This window comes from Pelodiscus sinensis, chromosome 3 (assembly GCF_049634645.1).
Source record: "Pelodiscus sinensis isolate JC-2024 chromosome 3, ASM4963464v1, whole genome shotgun sequence".
In the NCBI taxonomy this organism is placed as follows: domain Eukaryota; kingdom Metazoa; phylum Chordata; order Testudines; family Trionychidae; genus Pelodiscus; species Pelodiscus sinensis.
Genome location: NC_134713.1, coordinates 112,780,066 through 112,799,515, shown reverse-complemented (window position 1 = coordinate 112,799,515; position 19,450 = coordinate 112,780,066). Strand labels below are relative to the sequence as shown.

The 19,450-nt window shown below is 43.9% G+C and overlaps 1 protein-coding gene and 1 non-coding gene across 12 annotated transcripts in view; both read right to left on the bottom strand.

Annotated features, from left to right (window-relative positions):
* The window catches only part of SYTL3 (synaptotagmin like 3), a 64,276-nt gene that overhangs the window by 41,445 nt on the left and 3,381 nt on the right, over positions 1 to 19,450 (bottom strand). For 5 of the 11 annotated variants that reach the window (XM_075924535.1, XM_075924538.1, XM_075924536.1 and 2 more), the window contains 4 exons: positions 17,413 to 17,518; positions 14,476 to 14,536; positions 8,038 to 8,640; positions 5,901 to 6,113 (listed from right to left, as the gene is read on the bottom strand). In XM_075924535.1, coding sequence (XP_075780650.1) covers positions 5,901 to 6,113; positions 8,038 to 8,147 — 323 coding nt within the window. In that variant the 5' untranslated portion in view covers positions 8,148 to 8,640; positions 14,476 to 14,536; positions 17,413 to 17,518. Of the gene's footprint in view, positions 1 to 5,900; positions 6,114 to 8,037; positions 8,641 to 8,753; positions 9,710 to 14,475; positions 14,537 to 17,405; positions 17,519 to 17,860; positions 18,021 to 19,450 lie in introns of those variants that run through there. The other 6 variants (XM_075924539.1, XM_075924543.1, XM_075924542.1 and 3 more) reach the window with 5 other exon arrangements.
* Positions 15,332 to 15,465, bottom strand: LOC142828111 (small nucleolar RNA SNORA76). The gene has a single exon (XR_012903103.1). It is a non-coding gene; the product is annotated as a small nucleolar RNA SNORA76 (small nucleolar RNA).

The following is a 19,450-nucleotide window of genomic DNA, read 5'->3' as shown; positions in this document are numbered from 1 at the left end:
TCTAAGGCAAAGAAAACGATTGACATTCTCCAGTGCCTTGCCATTGATGTTAATAGATAGGGCGCATGGTACTTTATATGGAGAGGGCTGATGGAGCACTTAGGTTTTCTTGATGCTGAGGGTGACACCAGGGCATGCATACACATCAGCAAACACATTCAAGACAGCCTGAAGATCTCTCTCAGAGTGGACAAAAACTGCATTGTCACCAGTATACTGAAGTTCCATCATAGATATGGTGGAAATCTTACTCTTAGCTTTCAACTTGCTAAGCCTAAACTGCTTGCCATCCATTCTGTAGATGATTTCAATGCCAGCTGGGAGCTTTCCAGAAATTAGGTTGAAAAACTTGAAAATGACTGCAATAAAGACTACAAACATGGTTGGTGCAATGATACAGCCGTTTGTACTCTGAAAGGTTCACTCTGGGAGCCAGGGCTGCTCAGAACAGTCACTTCCATGTTGTCATGAAGCAACTTTAGGACAGTGATTTACTTATCAGGACATCCAAACTTTGAAAGTACAGTCCAAAGGGAAAGTGATTCACTGAGCCAAAGGCTTTAGTTAGATCAATAAAAGCCATGTACAGTGGTTGATTTTGCTCCTGACACTTCTCTTGCAGTTGCCATGCAATGACGATCATATCCCCAGTTACAGTTTCCACAGTCCACTTAATCCCCTTTTTTAAAGAGGGTAACAATCAAGGCATCCTTCATTTCAGTGGGCATCTCTTCCTTTATTTTAAGGGTAAGAAGGCCACACTGCCGAATTAGCTCTGATCCACCGTCTTTTAAGATTTCCGCGGGGATCACATCTGGACCTGCTGCCTTGTTGTTCTTCGTCTGCTTGATGGCACATATATCTCATACAAACTGGGAGGGTCTCTGAGCCAATCCCTAGAAGGTCATTGGGGGATTTGCTCAAGAACTGCATCTGCAACATGGAATTACGATGAAGAAGATCTTCAAAATGTTCTTTCCAGCTAAAATTAATGGATTCATTGTCCTTCAAAAGTGTGGTTCCATCCTTTGAACAAAGAGGGTTCATGCCATGATAAGCTGGTCCATAAACAGCCTTAATAGCGCTAAAGAAATCACGAGTATTATGGGTATCCACAAAATGTTGGAATTCTTGAGCTTTCTCAGTCCACCATTTGTTCTTGAGTTCTCTGGTTTTACGCTGGACTTCACCTTTGCTTTAGCATAGGCTTCTCTCTTTGTCTTGCAATTTATATCATTCTGCCAAGCACAAAATGCCATTCTCTCGTCATTGATGTGCTGCTCAATTTCAACATCATTCTCATCACACCAGTCCTGATGCTGTCTGGTATAGTCACCAATTGTTTCCTCACAGGTATTGATGATTGTTGCTTTCAGCTGGCTCCAATGTTCCTCAATTTCTTCTGGAAACTCTGATAGAATCTTTTCTTCTAAGACTACTTGAAAGTGATCATGCTTAATGCAGTCCTTAAGATCTTGAACCTTCAGCTTGCGCCTGATCTGTTTCTTCTGCAGCCTCCATTTGGGGGCAATCTTAATATTTACTGTGGATCGAATGAAATGATCAGTCCAGCAGTCATCAGCACTTGTCATTGCTCTTGTGAGAAGTATGTCACTACAATCTCGAGCATGAACTATGACAGGGCTACTCAACACATAGCCCACAGGCCACATGCGGCCCATGGCCTGTTTGCTTGCAGCCTACGGGTGGGAGCTAAAACAAAAAAGTAGTCAATACTCTGTTGATATACATTTTAGTAGTTACATTCCTGGACTGTCATTGCTCATTAAAAGTGCTGACATATGGGTGGAAATAGGGTAAATATTGCATTTTATTAATATCAGCAGAACTGACTTAAATGGGGCCGGTGTGTTGTGTAGTCTTGCCTTAATTTTGTATTCATGCCCATCACTGCGAAATAAAATATTTGCATATATATTTGCACGTATATGCAACCACACTTAAGTTGTGGCCCTCTGCATGTGCTGTGAGTATCACTGTGGCCCCCTGGGCTTCCAAAGTTGAGTAGCCCTGAACTATGACATAGTCGAGAAGATGCCAGTGCTTGAACATGAGTGTCTTCAAGATGTTCTGAACTTATCTTTGGGTCGAAAAAGGGTGTTCGTGGTGATAAATTCGTGTTCAGCACACTTGGTCAGGAGCAGGATACATTTGAGTTGCTTTTGTCAGCTCCTCCTTTCCCGACTGTTCCTTTCCACAGGTCCGAGTCTCATCTAACACATGCATTGAAATCCCCCAGAAGAATGATCTTATCTTCTTTAGGGGTCTCCAATAAAACAGTTGCCAGCTGAGAGTAGAAATCCTCCTTTACATCCTCATCAGCATCCACTGTTGGCACATAGGTGCTCACAACAATTACCTGTTGGGTTTTGGTGGACCTCAATCGGAGCGTCATAAGCCGCTCATTGATGCCTACTGGCAGCTCAGAGAGGCACCTTACAAACTTGTTCTTGCCTACTTCATACAATAGAGGTTCATCAAAAGATTTTTCCTTGCAGATGTAGTTGTATCCTCCCTTCTTCTCCCTCACCTGTCCTTCATCAGCTCTTCTAGTTTCGGTCAAAGCAGCAATATTGATGTTAAACTGATTCTATTCACAAGCAATGATAGCTGTATATCGCTCTGGTCGGTCACTGAGTTGTCCATCAGGATACGTACGTTCCAGATTCCAAAGATAAAAAGTTTCTTACATTTTCAACCACTGGGGTGGTGATCCTACTGGATGTGGGCTATCCAGACAGGAGGAAAAGAGACAAGACTATTTTTAGGGCACTTCTAAGCCTCCTCTCCATGTGGGGTGAGCAGAGTAGGTCCTAAAGAAGAATGCTCAGTCATGGGTGCAGCAGCTGAGATGCTTGATCTGCCTCAGTCCTCGACCAAAACGACTGAATCACACACCCATCACCTATGTCGGTCAGTGACTAGGGACTTTCAGATCTCACTCTCCTGTCCCCGTCACACTCACCGATCACCACTGGACTTTTGACATATGCAGGTGTTGTATTCCCAAAAACTGGAAGATGCCTGCATGGGACTTCTTTGCCAGTCTGCAGTATAAAAAAAGTTGGGAACCACTGTATTATTGAATGTCCAGGGAGGTTAAAATGTTCCCCAACAGGTTTATGTGGATTACTGGATTATTCATTTCCGGTTGCGATGAATAAGAGTGTATTTAGTGGAGCTATTTAATATAATAATACAGAGATGGTAAATCAGACACTTTTGTTTACCCTTTCTGCTAATACAAATACAAAGTGATATGCAATGACAGTGAAAGAAAACAAATGTAAATTAGATAAGCTTAGAGCTGGGCTTGTTCTCAGAATGTTATTTAAGATTTGTTTTAGGATTTTAACCTACATGTACTATGGTTTCATATTATTATTATCTATGTATAATTTAGAGATTTGTGTGTCTGTCTGCGAGTCCATCTGTTTTCAAGTCCATTTCTTCAAGAACTCCTAAACAGTAAGAGCTAGGACCACCAAATCTGATATACAGTTCCCTAACTTAAAGCAAGGCCAGGGTTTGATTGTGCCAGGAAAACAAGAGGTGTCTGAAATTCAATTGTTTTTACATAACATGGAAAGGGAAGGGGCAGAGAGGAGGATACTATACTCACAGTCACTAATGGGGGCAATAAGCACAGGGAAAAGCTGCACCACCACCAAAGTGGCCAGCTGGGGACGGGGCTTGTCATCTTGCCTGCCACCAGCCCAGATAAGTGCCCCAAACTCCTTCAGGCCCTCAGCCCCAGCGCTGAACCAGGGAGGAAGGCCAGGAAATGACAAGTACATCTTCTAGTTATTAACAAACATAATGAGGATACCTCTACTCTTGTTGTAAGCCCTTGGAAAAATAATGACAAGAAAGTAGTCAAGAACTCAGCCACACATCTCATCCGAAAGATGGCACCTCCTGTGGCACAAGATTTCCAATACCCTGCCAGAATGCACTGGTTCAATATTGATTCAGATGGAAGAGAGCCATCTGTGGGAATCAAAGTGTCACTTAATACAGTTATTTGGGTTTTCTTCAGATTGCACAGAATTTATTATATCAAATCCTACCTAGTTTATGAAAGCTAAGACCCTTACATTCCAAGAAAATACTAATGCATGTTTGAGACTCTATGACCTGTCCATTTAGCTAAACATAATGGCTATGTCTACACTACAGTGTTATTTTGAAATATCTTATTTCGAAATAATGCATCTACACACAAAACGCATTTCAAAATAGCATGTCCACTGAGTGGACTCTGAATCACATTTAAGGCCGGCCAGAACCAGTTCCAGCAGGGCACCAGGTCAGGACTTACTGTGTGGGGCTGCTGCCTGAGACTATTTGAGGCCTGTGCTTAAAGGGACCCCCGCAGACAGCCAGTTCTCAGGTTTCCCTGCTTGCTTGTCTACCTCGAGGAGGATCAGCAAAGCATTTTGTCTCTTCGTGCTCTGATTGCCCTCACTCGGGACACCAAAGCACTCTGCAACATGGAGACAGAGCTGCCCCTGGGCACTCTGGTGCTTCTCTTGGATGCGTTGGTGCATGCCTGGCTGCACTTTCTGCAGGTTGCCATCCGGAAGGTCCATCGGGGATAGGGGGTTGTCAGTATCCAGGAGGCCCTGCTGGAGAGCTTCCACCCTGAGGAGCACTAAGAGCCTCCCTGCTCTGCCCCACTAAGGTCTTGTACATCATTCCTCTCTCACATCCTTCCACTTACCCCTGCCTAACCCACCTTCCTAATGTCAAATAAAATACATGTATTTTCATGAACACAAACTCTCTTTATTTAACAAAACTGGAGGGGGATGAAACTCTGGTGAGACTGGGGAAAAGAGGCGGGAGAGGGGAGAAGAGAGGCTGAGGAGGGGAGGGGGAAACCTGGGAGGAGTGAGCTGGAAGGAGGAAGTAAAGGGAAGAAGGGGAAGGGGAAGCTCAGGGCTCAGTGTTGGGGATCTCACCGGACCAACTTGATTATCATGCAAACCTGCTCCTGGGTTCACATGTGGCCTTTGGTGGCCAGGCTGGCAGCTATCCTGCCATAGATGGCCGCATTCCTCCGTCTAGTGCGGAGATCATGGATGTTGGGGGCATCCCCCCCCAAACCTGAATAAAGTCCGTGATCTCCGCCCTGGACCTGGCAGGCTCCTGGGAGCTGGCAGACTGCTACTGGGGAGTGGTGGAGGGCTGGCTGCCAGTGGCTTGCTGGCTCACGTTTTGGGGCCACTGCATCAGGGGCAGTGACTGCTAGGTCTGGGCTGGCAGGCTTGGGGCTGGCACAGGCACTGTGGCCAGAGACTACCCCTTTAAGCGCTCCGGGGAGGGGGAGAGAGAGAGAAGTGTTCTTGGTTGAGGCTGGAGTGGCCACCAGGGCACCCCGGGAAGGCTGGAGGCCTCCAATTTTGAAATAAATGTCTACACAGCACTTATTTTGAAATAGCTATTTCGAATTGGGCGTTATTCCTCGTAGAATGAGGTTTACCAAATTCGAAATAAGCGCTCCACTATTTCGAATTTATTTCAAAATAGCAGTTTGGCTGTGTAGATGCTAGGAAAGTTATTTTGAAATAAGGGCTGTTATTTCGAAATAACTTTGCTGTGTAGACATACCCAATTGGTGAAATTCCAGCTCCACTGAAATCAATGGCAAAGTTCCCATTAACTTCAATGGAGTGAGGATTTCACCCCAAACCAGAGGTGAATGTAAGTGGGCGCACCCTGGTGTGCAACTCTGGCAAAAGCCAGAAGGGAGCTATTTAAAATGCTGGCAGGAACCCGGGTTGCAAAAGAACAGTACCCATAAGAAATTTTAAGTTACCTTCACCTCTTACAGCACCAAAAAGAGATAGCTTAGCAAAACTAATCACATTTCTCACCCATGAGCATAACAGATGGTGCATTTCCACAGGTGATTCAGGCAGACACGACATTCAGAGCACACTCGATGACTGCATCCATTGCACACTGCACCTCTATTCATCACCAGTCCTAAGGATTTCTGACAGCGAGCACAGGATCTTTCATGGTATTCGTGGTTTACACTTTTTGCCCCTTTCCACCGAAGTTGTTGCAGCTGCATTTTCAATTTCCTGTCCCCAGCAAGTAAATAAAAATATGTTCAATCTCAAGATGATGTTTGCGTCCAATAGCGATAACAGTTTATAGACAAAATCTTCAAACAACAGTCTCTATTTTTACATTGCCTGAAATCACTTGCATGCAGTATTTTTTTACATTGCCACATATACATGTAACCCAACTTGTGTGCATAAACAGATTTCTAACCTAGTACATATAGTACTCTGAACATGCAAATTATGCACACATAAAAGCCCAAAAGTATGTATGCAAGTGATCATGTGTTTAAAATTGCACATGCAGATAGAAACTGGGTTTGGTTCCTTTGCAAATTTGACTCACGAATGAGAATTTCCAAGCACCTCTCAATCAAATACATGAATAAACTAAAGGTGAATTTAACTGAATTAAATATAGACTTCAAATTATGCCTAAAACATATGAAAATTAAAAAATTGAAAATTGTTGCTTTTAATTACTTGACATAACCTTAATTCAGTATTTCTCTTACAAGGGTCAGTACCATCAAGAAGCCTGTTCCCTGGGACTGCACTAATTAAGAGTTGGTTATATCATAACCCTTCTGCAGGGAAATATTCTGACTATACAATGTTGAGCTGTGTAAATAACAAAAAGTTACCTTATTTACTCAAATTTAAAAATGAATGTGTTTCAGCTTTGCTTACAATTGCTTTCCACAGGCATTTCAGTTTTAATCATGAAAATAGTTGCAGAAAACAAATGTTAGGCCCCTACATTCAAGTGTTCAAACACACAGAATTTTAACTCTACATATGTAATTTTCAGCAACACAAATGATATGCTTTTCATGGGGTGGGTTATTCCTTCAGGGTATGTCTACACTACCCTCCTAGTTCGAACTAGGAGGGTAATGTAGGCATACCGCACTTGCAAATGAAGCCCGGGATTTGAATTTCCCGGGCTTCATTTGCATAAGCGGGGAGCCGCCATTTTTAAAACCCCGCTGGTTTGAACCCTGTGCAGCGCGGCTACACGGGGCTCGAACTAGGTAGTTCGGACTAGGCTTCCTATTCCGAACTACCGGTACACCTTGTGGAACGAGGTGGAACAAGGTGTACCGGTAGTTCAGAATAGGAAGCCTAGTCCGAACTACCTAGTTTGAGCACCGTCTATCCGTGCTGCACGGAGTTCGAACCAGCGGGGTTTTAAAAATGGCGGCTCCCCGCTTATGCAAATGAAGCCCGGGAAATTCAAATCCCGGGCTTCATTTGCAAGTGCGGTATGCCTACATTACCCCGCTAGTTCGAACTAGCGGGGTAGTGTAGACATACCCTACGAAAGTAGGCTGGAAGGTTCCAAAAACCCTTGTCAAAGACCTAACATACAAGAAACAAAAGAAGTCAAAGATTTAACTTTGTGTGAAGGTACTGAGAGAATTAAATTTAAACTCTTCATCCAGCAAATAAATCCTATGATGATTATAGAAAACTGCAGACTAGTAAATGAAATACATTTGGCATAAAATTAACATGGAATGGGATACTGCTTCACTCAGCATAAAGAGATTCCAAAAACTTCTTATGAGACTCCTGGAATGATTCAAAGACCTGATATCATTCGTTGTAACTAAGACAGTGCATGCACACCTGTGAATGTGATAAAAGAAAATTAACTATTATACTCTTTACTGGGGGAGTTACTATTGTGCAGGTAGTCTGATTTTTTCTTGGAATGCTAGAAGCTAAATTCATTCAGTAGTTTATTCAATTCATGGTATTAGTTCAATTCTAATTTACAGTTTGTCACTAGCATATTAATACCATGACACACTGGATACCTCTTAGTTTTCCCAACTAGACAAAGAAAATACTAGTTAACTGCAGACAAGAGAAGAAATAAGATTAGAGAGGAAAGCAGAGATATAGTGGCCATAGACCAAAAAAGGCAAAATACCTTATCCTTTCTTCATCCACTTTTCTCACCATCTGATCACGATACAGGACCTGTAAAATTGTCTCTTGTTCCAATTCCTTAAGGAAGTTTAGATTCAGTTCATAGGTCATTTTCCTCACGCTTCACTTTCTTTGGAGACACCTGCACTACACAGTTCTACTATATCCAATCTGACAGATTATTACTGTTGTCCGGAGTATAATATAGCAGTTGGGAAGTCTTTTAGTTCTTTGAAGTGCCTGTGCTCTTATTTCATTGGTGATACATTTCTACTGTGTCATACTCTTGAAGAAACAAATAAAAAGATTTAATCTCCATGCAAGTCATTATTTTCAGAGTGTCTCTGCCCCCTGGTGACACCGTCATTTAGCAGGGTCACAACAGTCTGCTCTCTTTCATATGAAAGTTTTTTTTTCCCCGAGAGCAGCTCCAAAACTTACAATAGCCCAAAGTAAATTTTTATTTGTAATCACCAGGCTGAGGTGGCCTTCATGCAGAGAAAGAGCAGGAAGGAGAGAAAAACAGCTTGTCTGTCTTGACTTCTTGCTTTAGAAATTTCAGGGTTGGAAGTGACTAGAATAAAAATACTATCTTGTTCAGGACCTAGAGAAAAGCAAAGATAAAGTATAATTTTTCCTCATTTTCTCTTCTTTACCATCTTGCTATTAGTATCTGGTCTTTACTTCTGTGGAAAACAAACTCTACGGTATACAAACCTTTCACCCACTGATTCAGACATGCCTGGTGATAACTGAATAGGACAGAACACTCTTCAGTGAGCATTTCCATCATAAGAACAGCTTCCTTTAATGCCACATTTCTCAAACTGTGGGTCCCGACTCCCGGGGGGGTCACAAGCAACTTAGAGGAGGGTCGCAGTATCACAAAGTTTGAGAACCCCTGCTTTAATGTTAAGCTTTTTGTGTTAATAACTTGGAAAAGGACAACTTTCGTGTTAAGTTGATAATGCAAAAAAAAAAAAAATCAACCAATAAAAGTAGCTGCCAAGAAAATTCAGCAGCTGGCCCTCCGGCTTCATGATTTGAAAACATATTGGTTATGATATGTGCTCCTTAGCTGATTAGTAGCTGTACATTTTATCTTATGGAAGTGACAGACTATTAAAAACGTCTAATAAAAGGAGAAAGAGCAATACTTCTTAAGAGACTTTTCTTATTATTATTAATAGGTTTTAATAGTTAATGGACCCATCATCTGAATTACATTGAGCTTTCTTCTGTGGAAGCTAGATAAATGGTTTTGTGCATCACACCACTGTTATCTTTATTAAACAGACACAAACACAAAAAGTCAAAAGGATATGGTTTTATTCCCAGCACTGTGCACAAATACTTTCTCAGTTCAAACCCTTGACTTACTTATGTACAAACATACAAGAAGCAGAAAAATATAGAAAGAGAAATACACAAATGTGACGCAAGAGAGCCTTTGGCAAAGGGTCTCCTTGTTGCATATTCTTTTCACCTCAGACCTGACAATCTCACTACATCAAAGACATCTTACTCATTAAAAATTAATATGGAAGATTTCTAAAGGAAGCTCATAACTTGTTAAGACTCAGTCTTACTGCAATATGTATGTACAGTAGAATAATATATTTGTATGGAAAATATGCTTGATGGCAGTGGTTTTCAAACTGTGGGTCTTGACCAGTGTTCCCTCTAAGCTGAGTGGCAGCACAGCTTCACAGGCAATTAATCAGCCCCGTCCAGTCAGTCAGCTCTGTGCAAGGAGCCCTGAGCCCCTGACTAGACAGGGCTGATTGATCACCTGTGAAGCTGTGCTGCCCCACATCTTAGAGGGAACACTGGTTTTGACTAGGGATGTTAAATTTAGATTAATTAACTAATCGACTAGTCAACGGGATTAGTTGATAAGGGTGCCTCCACCTCTGAACTGTAGCAGGAGCCCTGCCAGGCTCTAGCTATAGTTCAAAAGCGGAAACCCAGCAGGGAGAGTAGGGCCAGCTAGGGACTAGCTTACACTCCCTGCAGCGCCTCAGCCTTTGAAATGTACAAGTGTCCCACTGGGGCTCTTGTACATTTGAAAAGGAAGCCCCAAAGGGAGCATGGGACCAGCAGGGAAGTCCCCCGCTGGCCCCGTACTCCCTGCCAGGGCTTTGTACATTTCAAAAGCAGAATCGCAGCAGAACTGGCGTGAGCGGAGACTACTTCAGTCCCTGCTCGTGCCATTTCCTGCTGTACCTCTACTTCCCCTGTCGCCCACGGCAACGGTGCTGGGGGAAGTGGCTTTTAACTGGCTTATGCTTATCAGATAGTTGACTAGTCACTTACATCCCTAGTTTTTACCCAGTACTGGGTTGCATAATATCAGAAACTGGGTCTCATTGCTGCAGGGCGATCAGTGGGAGTACTAAGCAATGTTCCCTATAACATTTTCATCCATGGGCAGAATAAATTTTATGATGTGCTCTGAGGCATATGCAGAGGAGCACCACCAGTAGAAACTCATGCTGGTGGCTAAGAGTGCTTTGGACGCTCTGCTAATCATCTGGGCAGCATCTGAATTTTTGCTGGGTGGCCACCCAAGTGCTCAGCTTACAGGGAACACTGGTGCTAAGGCAGGCTTCAGAATCGGCCAATCCCCCTCATGTACCACCACCCTCTTACGCACCCTCTTCACGCCAAGACCACACACCCTCACCCTGCTCCTGTCACCCTCCTTCCTTCCCAGAACCCTCACCTCGCTCCTGCGCCCAACCTCCCAGGCAGACATCCGCCCATAGGCCTCTCCTGCACCCTACCTCCTGGCCAGACCCCACACCAACAGCCCTCCTGCATCCATTTTGTCATCATGCGGGGTTGGCTGGTGGTCCACAGAAAAGTCTGAATTGAGTGGGGTGGTCTGTGGGCCAAAAAGTTTGAGAACCACTGCACTAGGAGTAATGTGTGTTGGTGATGGCTCATTCAAGCAAGAGGGAGGTGTCACCCCTCCTTAGTCAGTCATCAAGGTAATATTAGCTTCTATTGTCAACCCTTGCCACCACACTCCAGAACAGCCAATAGAAAACCATCAAAGACAACTGCAAATGACTAGAACCTCCTGGAGGTGAAAAGGAATGTTACAGGAGAGATCACTCTAAGTATGATTAAAGACAAAAGACTGTTTCACTATAAGAGAAGCTATGTTTATACTATAGCCCAGACGTGGGCAATAAATGGTCCACTTGCCAGAAATGGGTCCCCAGAGGCAGGCAGCCAGTACTTTATTTACATGCATATACACTGGTATAGCTGCTTGCTGCTTGCAACTCCTGTTGGCTGCATATCACTGTTCCAACCAAATCGAGTTGCAGGAAGTGGTGTCTCGGTTGGCGTTGCTTCCTGCAGCTCCCACTGGCTGAGAACAGTGATTGGTGGCCAGTGGGAGCTATAAATGGCTGTTACCTGAGACTGTGCAGATAAATACAGTGCCAGTGGCCTGCCAAGTGCTAACCCTGGCAAACCACCTTGGATTTATTGCCCACCTCTGCTATAACCTATATCTGGTGGATTCCACACACATATGCCCCAAGCAGCATAAATTATGTAGACATAAGGGCTCATGTGCATTATGCTGTCCATGGAAGAATTTCTCCTGCCAACATAGCTCCTGCTATTCTCTAAGGCTATGTCTAGACTGCAGGCTTCTTTCGAAAGAGGCTCTTTCGAAAGCATCTTTCGAAAGAGCCTCTTTCGAAAGATCGCGTCTAGACTGCAGGCGGATCTTTCGAAAGAGAAATCCGCTTTTTTGAAAGAGAGCACCCAGCGAGTCTGGATGCTCTCTTTCGAAGACGGCCTCTTTACATTGAAGAACGCCTTCTTTCGAAAGAGGAACTTTCGAAGGAAGGCGTTCTTCCTCGTGAAACGAGGTTTACCGCCATCGAAAGAAAAGCCACGTTCTTTCGAAATAATTTCGAAAGAAAAGCCGCGTTCTTTCGAAATAATTTCGAAAGAACGCGGCTTGAGTCTGGACGCAGGGGAAGTTTTTTCGGGAAAAGACTACTTTTCCCGAAAAAACCCCTGAGTCTGGACACGGCCTAAGGGTATGTCTACACTACAGTGTTAGTTCGAAATAGTGCGTCCACATTGAGTGGACTCTGAATCACATTTAAGGCTGGCCAGAACCAGTTCCGGCAGAGCACCAGATAAGGACTTACTGTGTGTGGCTACTGCCTGAGGCTATCTGAGGTCTTTGCTTAAAGAGACGCCGCCCCAGACAGCCAGTTCTCAGGTTTCCCTGCTTGCTTGTCTACCTCGATGAGGGACAGCAAAGCATTTTGTCTCTGCGTGCCCTGATTGCCCTCACTCGGGACACCAAAGCACTCTGCAACATGGAGACCAAGCTGCCCCTGGGCACTCTGGTGCTTCTCTTGGATGCGTTATTGCAAGCCTGGCTGCACTTTCTGCAGGCTGCCATCTGGGAGGTCCATTGGGGGGCTGTCAGTATCCAGAAGGACCTGCGGGAGAACTTCCACCCTGAGGAGCACTAAGAGCCTCTCTGGTCTGCCCCACTGGGGTCTTGTGCCTCATTCCTCCCTCACATCCTTCCACTTACTCCTCCCTAAGCCACCTTCCTGATGTCAAATAAAATACACGTATTTTCATGAACACAAACTCTCTTTATTTAACAAAACTGGGGGGAGATGAAACTCTGGTGAGACTGGGGAAAAGAGGCGGGAGAGAGGAGAAGAGAAGGTAGGAGAGGGGAGGGGGAAACCTGGGAGGAAGGAGCTGGAAGGGGGAAGCAAGGGGAAGAAAGGGGGAGGGGAAGCTCAGGGCTCAGAGTTGGGAGTCCCGCCAGACCAACTTGATTGTAATGCAAACTTGCTCCTGGGTTCACATGTGGCTTTTGGTGGCCAGAGTGGCATCTACCTTGCCATAGATAGCCGCGTTCCTCCATATAGTGTAGAGAATATGGATGTTGGGGGCATCCCCCCCCCCAAACCTGAATAAAGTCCATGATCTCCACCCTGGACCAGGAAGGCGCCTGCCTTCTCTGGGCCCTGGCAGGCTCCTAGGAGCTAGCAGACTGCCTCTAGGAAGCAGTGGGGGGCTGGCTGCCAATGGCTTGCTGGCTCATGTTTTGGGGCCACTGGGTCAGGGGCAGTGACTGCTGGCTCTTGGCTGGCAGACTTGGGGCTGGCACAGGCACTGTAGCCAGAGTCTACACCTTTAAGTGCTCCAGGGAGGTAGGCAGGGAGAGAAGTGTTCTTGGTTGAGGCTGGAGTGGCCACCAGGGCACCCTGGGAAGGCTGGAGGCCCCCTATTTCGATATAAGTGTCTACACAGCACTTATTTCGAAATAGCTATTTCGAATTGGGCGTTATTCCTCGTAGAATGAGGTTTACCAAATTCGAAATAAGCGCTCCGCTATTTCGAATTTATTTCAAAATCGTGGTTTGGCTGTGTAAATGCTAGGAAAGTTATTATAAGGGCTGTTATTTCGAAATAATTTTGCTGTGTAGAGCTACCCTAAGGGTACATCTACACAGTAGGGCTTCAGCTATGTCAAGTGCATAGCTTAAGTCAAAATAGCTTATTTTGGCTCTTTGTACAGTAGGAATTTGAAGGAAGAACATTCTTCCTTCCACTTTCCTTCCTCCTTGTAAAATGAGGGTTACTATGAGTCGAAGTAAGAAGTCCTCCAGCTCACCATTATTTAAAAATAAAGGCTTGTGGTGTATATGCGCACTATGCTATTTTGGAATAACGCTGTTGTGTAGACATACCCCAAGGTAGTTTTTTAATGCTGACCGGAGAGCTCTCCCCAATCGATTAAGCATCTTCTCTAGGATTCACCACTACAGTGCTGTACAAATAGAGATAGCCAGAGTATATTCATTCACCAAAGAAAATCCCTGTCAGAGAAAGGTACTTTCAGGAGCATTTGAATGCTGGTTCTTATGAAAACAGCCAACTCTGCAACTGATTAAGCTTTGGAAGTGAAATCTATTTTATTAGCGAAGAAAAGAAATTATTGATAAGTGAAGACCCAGGGTCACATTTTATAATTTTTGTTTTATAGTGTATCCAATTTTTCTACCATTCCCTCATTTCTACTCAATTCCCTTTTCTTACTATAATAAATTTTCCTCTGTTTTATAAATGCCCTCAAGTGCTGTATGGTTTACAGGAGCACTGGTTTAAGGTACAATTAGTAAATTGGGCTATAATGCATTTTTGGGTGAAGATGATCAGAAAATGCTGTCAGTTGCCAGTGTCAAGGATGGCTGAAGGGCACACAATGTCAGAAAGCTAACACATAGCTACCACAACCAAGACTTCCTTTTGCTGGAGATGAAGAAAAACAAGATGATTCACAGTCCTGGGCACCTCAAGAACTGTGACAATGAAGCTTAAATAAAAACAAACAAAAACTGCTTTGTAACTATGGAACAAATCCTGTGGTACTTACTTGTATAAAGCTTTCTCTGAAATCAAAAGGAGTTTTCTGGATGAAACTGCAGAAACTGGCTCTGCATGTACAGTTTTGAAATAACCGAACAGAAGAAAAATATGTTATTTTTAATAATAATGTATATTACTGTAGCACCTGCATAAGAAAAAGTTATTTGATCACATTCAGAATATATGAGTGTCTTAGAAACTGTATACAGTAAAACTCCGATGGTCCGGCATCTGATGGTCCGGCACTCCTCATGGTCCGGCACCATCAGGAACCTGGAAGTGCTCTGGGCAGCCAGACCATTGGAGCTGCTCTTCCCCCAGCTTCCCTGATTCAGCCACTGCTAAAACTGACCAGCGGCTGAATCGGAGAAGCCGGGGGCAGAGCAGCTGGAGTGCCGCCGGGGAGGTCCCGTAGTGCTGCCCCTCTGGCCTGCGGGACCAACCCGGCAGCACCCCAGCTGCCCCCGATTCAGCCGCTGCTGAAAGTGACCAGCAGCTGACTCCAGGAAGCCTGAGGCAGAGCTTCAGTTTAAGCAGCAGCTGACAGAGCCTGGGACAGAGCAGCTGGGGTGCTGCCGGGTTGATCCCCACAGCGCCGAGGTGTGGTGCTGTGGGGACCAACCTAGCAGCGCCCCAGCTGCTCTGCCCTAGGCATCCCCAAGAGCAGCTGGGGTGCTGCCGGGTTGGTCTTGCAGCGCCAAGGGTTGGCGCTACCAGACCAACCTGGCAGCACTCCAGCTGCTCTGTCCCAGGCGTCTGGATTCAGCCACTGTTGAAACTGACCAGCAGCTGACTCCAGGAAGCCCATGGCAGAGCAGCTCTGCCTCAGGCTTCCTGGAGTCAGCCGCTGATCAGTATCAGCAGTGGCTGACTTGGGGACACCTGGGGCAGAGCACCCCAGCTGCTCTGCCCCAGGCATCCCCAAGAGCAGCTGGGGTGCTGCCAGGTTGGTCTCGCAGCGCCAAGGGTCGGCGCTACCGGACCAAGCCGGCAGCACTCCAGCTGCTCTGAAACTGACCAGCAGCGGCTAAATCAGGGACACCTGGGCAGAGCCGGACTATCGGAAGGGGGGGCTATGAGGGATCTGGGGTGGCATCCCCCCCACCCCAGCCCAGACCCCTCATAGCCCCCCTTCCAATAGTCCGACATATCTGATAATCAGGCACCCCCTGGGTCCTAAAGGTGCTGTATTATCAGAAGTTTACTGTACTATGATTCTGTATTAGGTTATAAAGTCTATATTTGGGTTTGTCTGATTTATTCAGGAGAGTTTAAAAGCAGACCAATTTTGACCCACCTCTACTATAATAAAGTGATGAAATAAAAATTATTTTTAAATAAAGTCTTGAGTGTTTAATCTGAGCATTATAATGATCTTGGGGTTCATTAAACTACAAACCAAATGAATGAAAAGGGGAAAAAAGCTTTAATAAAACAAACTGGAGAGCATTTCTTCACACAGGAATGAGATGTTACCAATTCCTGCCACCAGACACATCTCCAAATTCCTACACTCATATTACCACCTTTTACGAAGGAACTTCTCTAATTAATCTTCTACAAACTTATCACAACATCTTTCCTCTTAGAGGAAAACAAATTAAGTCGTATATAACAGCTAACAACTATAGAACATCACATGCATTAAATTCTAAACCCATTTCCATAAACCCAGAATGTCAACTATCTTGTAGGGATGTTAAAATGTATGCAATTTGCTAACCGAGTAATTGCTGAAAATTTCAGCAATTATACAGTTACATGAGGGGCGGCAGCCAGCTGCTTGGGAGCTAATGTGTGTTGGGAGCTGGTAAATCTAGCTCCTGGCATGCATCAGCTTTTGCACTGCACTGCTGCCTCTGTCAGCTCCTGCCTTTGCCTTGTGCTGCTGCCTCTAATACAGAGGCAGCAGTGTGGGGCAGCAGCTGGCTTCCCGGGAGCTGGACTGGGAGCCACATCTAACCATTTGGCTATTGGTTACCTGGTTAAATAGCTACACTCTTAGGGTATGTCTAAACTACATCCCTCTGTCAAAAGAGGGATGTAAATTAGGCAAATCAAAAGTGCAAATAAAGCGGGGATTTAAATATCCTATGCTTCATTTGCATAATTGTGTCACAGCAGACAGAGTAATCTTTGGCCCCTGAACTACATCAGAAGGACACCCAAATGAGAGCTGCTCTCGTGATAGTGAAGTGTGTTGCCATTGCTTTGTAAAAGCTGGCCACTCCAGTTTGCTACTACTCACTTGTCAATAATTTTGGAGTGGGCAAGTCTACCATCAGAGCAGTACTTCTGAAAGTGTGTGTGGCAATAAATTGCATTTAATGGACAGGAATGTGACTCTGGGAAATGTGGATGACATAGTGGCTGGCTTTGCTGAAAAGGGCTTTCCTAATCATGGTAGGGCAATAGATGGGATATACATCCCCATTACAGCATCACCCTACCTTGCTTCTGAGTATATCAATCATAAGGAGTAATTCTCCATGGTGCTTCAAGTGCTTGAGGATCACCGAGGGCATTTCAAAAACACGTGAAGTGATCTGGAAAAGTGCATGACGCACGCATCTTCAGGAATAATAGCCTATACAGGAGGCTGTATGTTGACATTTTTCTATCCAGACCAGAAATTCATAGTGGGGGATGTGGAAACGCCCAGAGTGATCCTAGGTGACACAGTCTACTCCTTGCTCATGAAGGCTCATGAAGCCTTACTGCTGTCCAGATACCCTGTGTAAGAAGCATCTGAACAACATGCTAAGCCACTGCCAAATGATTGTTGAATGTGCCTTTGGCAGATTAGTTGGAAGATGGAGGTGTCTCTGTGGTAGGCTGTATCTTTTGGAGGATCACATCTCCAAGGTGGTGGCCAAATGCTGTTGCTTACATAATTTCTGTGAAAGTAAGGCTGAAGTCATCTTTATTTTCACATACATTTTACCTGTTAATGGAGCACTGAGGCATGTTGCTTGGGTGCACAGTTTGAACAGCCAGACACTCACGCTGTCAGAGGAGCACAGAGGGTGGCCATCAATGTCAGGGAAGCCCTGCAAAAACATTTTCACAATGAGGGGGCATGATATTTCTGTGTGTTGGGATTGCTTACTTGCTTCTAAGTGAGGCATTTCGATGGAAACAAACCCAATGTTCCCAACCCCTGACTCCAGGGCACATCTCCAAATTTCTATATTCATAACATTATTCTTTATGAGGAAGAGTCTCTAAATTATCAGGTATTAAATACTCAAGGACAGATCTTTCACAAGTATAGACAGGTGTAGCTTTATTGAAGCCAATGAAATTACACTGATTTACATCAGCTGAAGATCTGACTTATTACGTGATACTAGAGAGTCTATGTTGCCAATTTATTTGAAGATATTTTTTACCTATTTCATTGTTTTATGTGTGTGTATTACATCCAGGCTGTCAGGCTACCTCCACTTTATCCACCTAATTTTGCAAAAGGCGGCAGGATGAGATGCTGCTGTTTATATCCAAAGAGTAGCTATGTATTTGCTCGTCTATTTACGATCTTTTGATAAAATCCTATTATGACAAAAATATGACAGATTTTCACACAGAACACTGTTACAGAAAAAATATGCATGAATTTCCGGTGGAAACATAGGAGAAAAAGATATGAACAATCATTGTATTTCCTTACCAACTGTGTTTTCACAGGAAGTTACCAAAATACATTTAAAGTCTGAAAAGCCACAATTATGCAGTCTCACAATATAGGACATTTTCAAAGACATGCACAACCACTGCTCATGTTGATTTTTCACCACAATCATTTCTTTAAGGCTCTTCTTTTAGAGTTTGATCCTCCCAGGTTACTGAATCTCTCTTGAAAGGTACTGAGATGAGATCCCTAAGGAGGCACTTTGCAGGAGGCATGCAGCACCACACAGCATCAGGCCTCCAAATAATTAGTGAATAGTGCCTTCTTTTTCTCTAGTACTGATTTGAAAAGATAATATTGCTAGTAAATCTGAAAGTAAAAATTCTGAGGCATGTCATTCGGAGGCTAGCAAATTGCACAGATGTAATTGGCACTGGGGCCAAGCAAAACCTAGCAGTGATATTACACTAGACATTCGCTAACCATCTCAAGCAATTAATATTAATACTCTACTAATAAGAGCACCACCATCCTCATCCACTTTGACAGAATGCTTTTTGGAATGCATGTGCCCTAAGTACTTCGCTAAATTGTTTATAAACATCACTCTAACAACTAAATCACATTCTGATCACAAAGTCAGGAACAGAGGAAGAAATACTGATTCCCAACGTTCCACTGCTCTTCCACACGTAACTGTCATTTTATCACTTGCAAAGTGGGTATCATCTTCCCATCTATGGGCTGGTCTATCTAGAAGACAGCTATTTAGTTCTGCTACATTATGCCATTAGCACAAAGGGACTGCAATGTGGATCTGGAATTTCTGAGTACAAATTTTGCTGATAACCACACATGCAGGAAAATAAAATACATGTCCATATAATTATAGGTGATAGCATAATGCATACATACAAGTGGGCAAGATTAAATTTGCATGAGTAACTTCTGGAATTTCTTAATCTTTCAGTTTGACTTGGCAACTTTACCCTTTCTCTCCAGGCTGCTTGTTTGCACGCAATATACAGTAAGACTGACTCTTTAAATAGTACTCGTTTGGGGGTTGGATATCTCAAAGCATTGCTAATAAAACAGAGACATTTTTGCTAGGGGCACCAGTCGGAACTCAGATGAGCTCAGCAAGGAGTAAAAAACTGAGAGCTTTCTAAATTAAAATTCTCAGATGAAAGGCAAAATATTATATATTTTATTATTAATAGTAATAGTAATAATACATATACATATAGTGACATGTGTAATAATAGTATTTTGTATATGAACATTTTTGTTTAATTTGAAATTATTTGGGTATTTTCATTTTGAGATCTATGAATAACATTACCAATTCCTA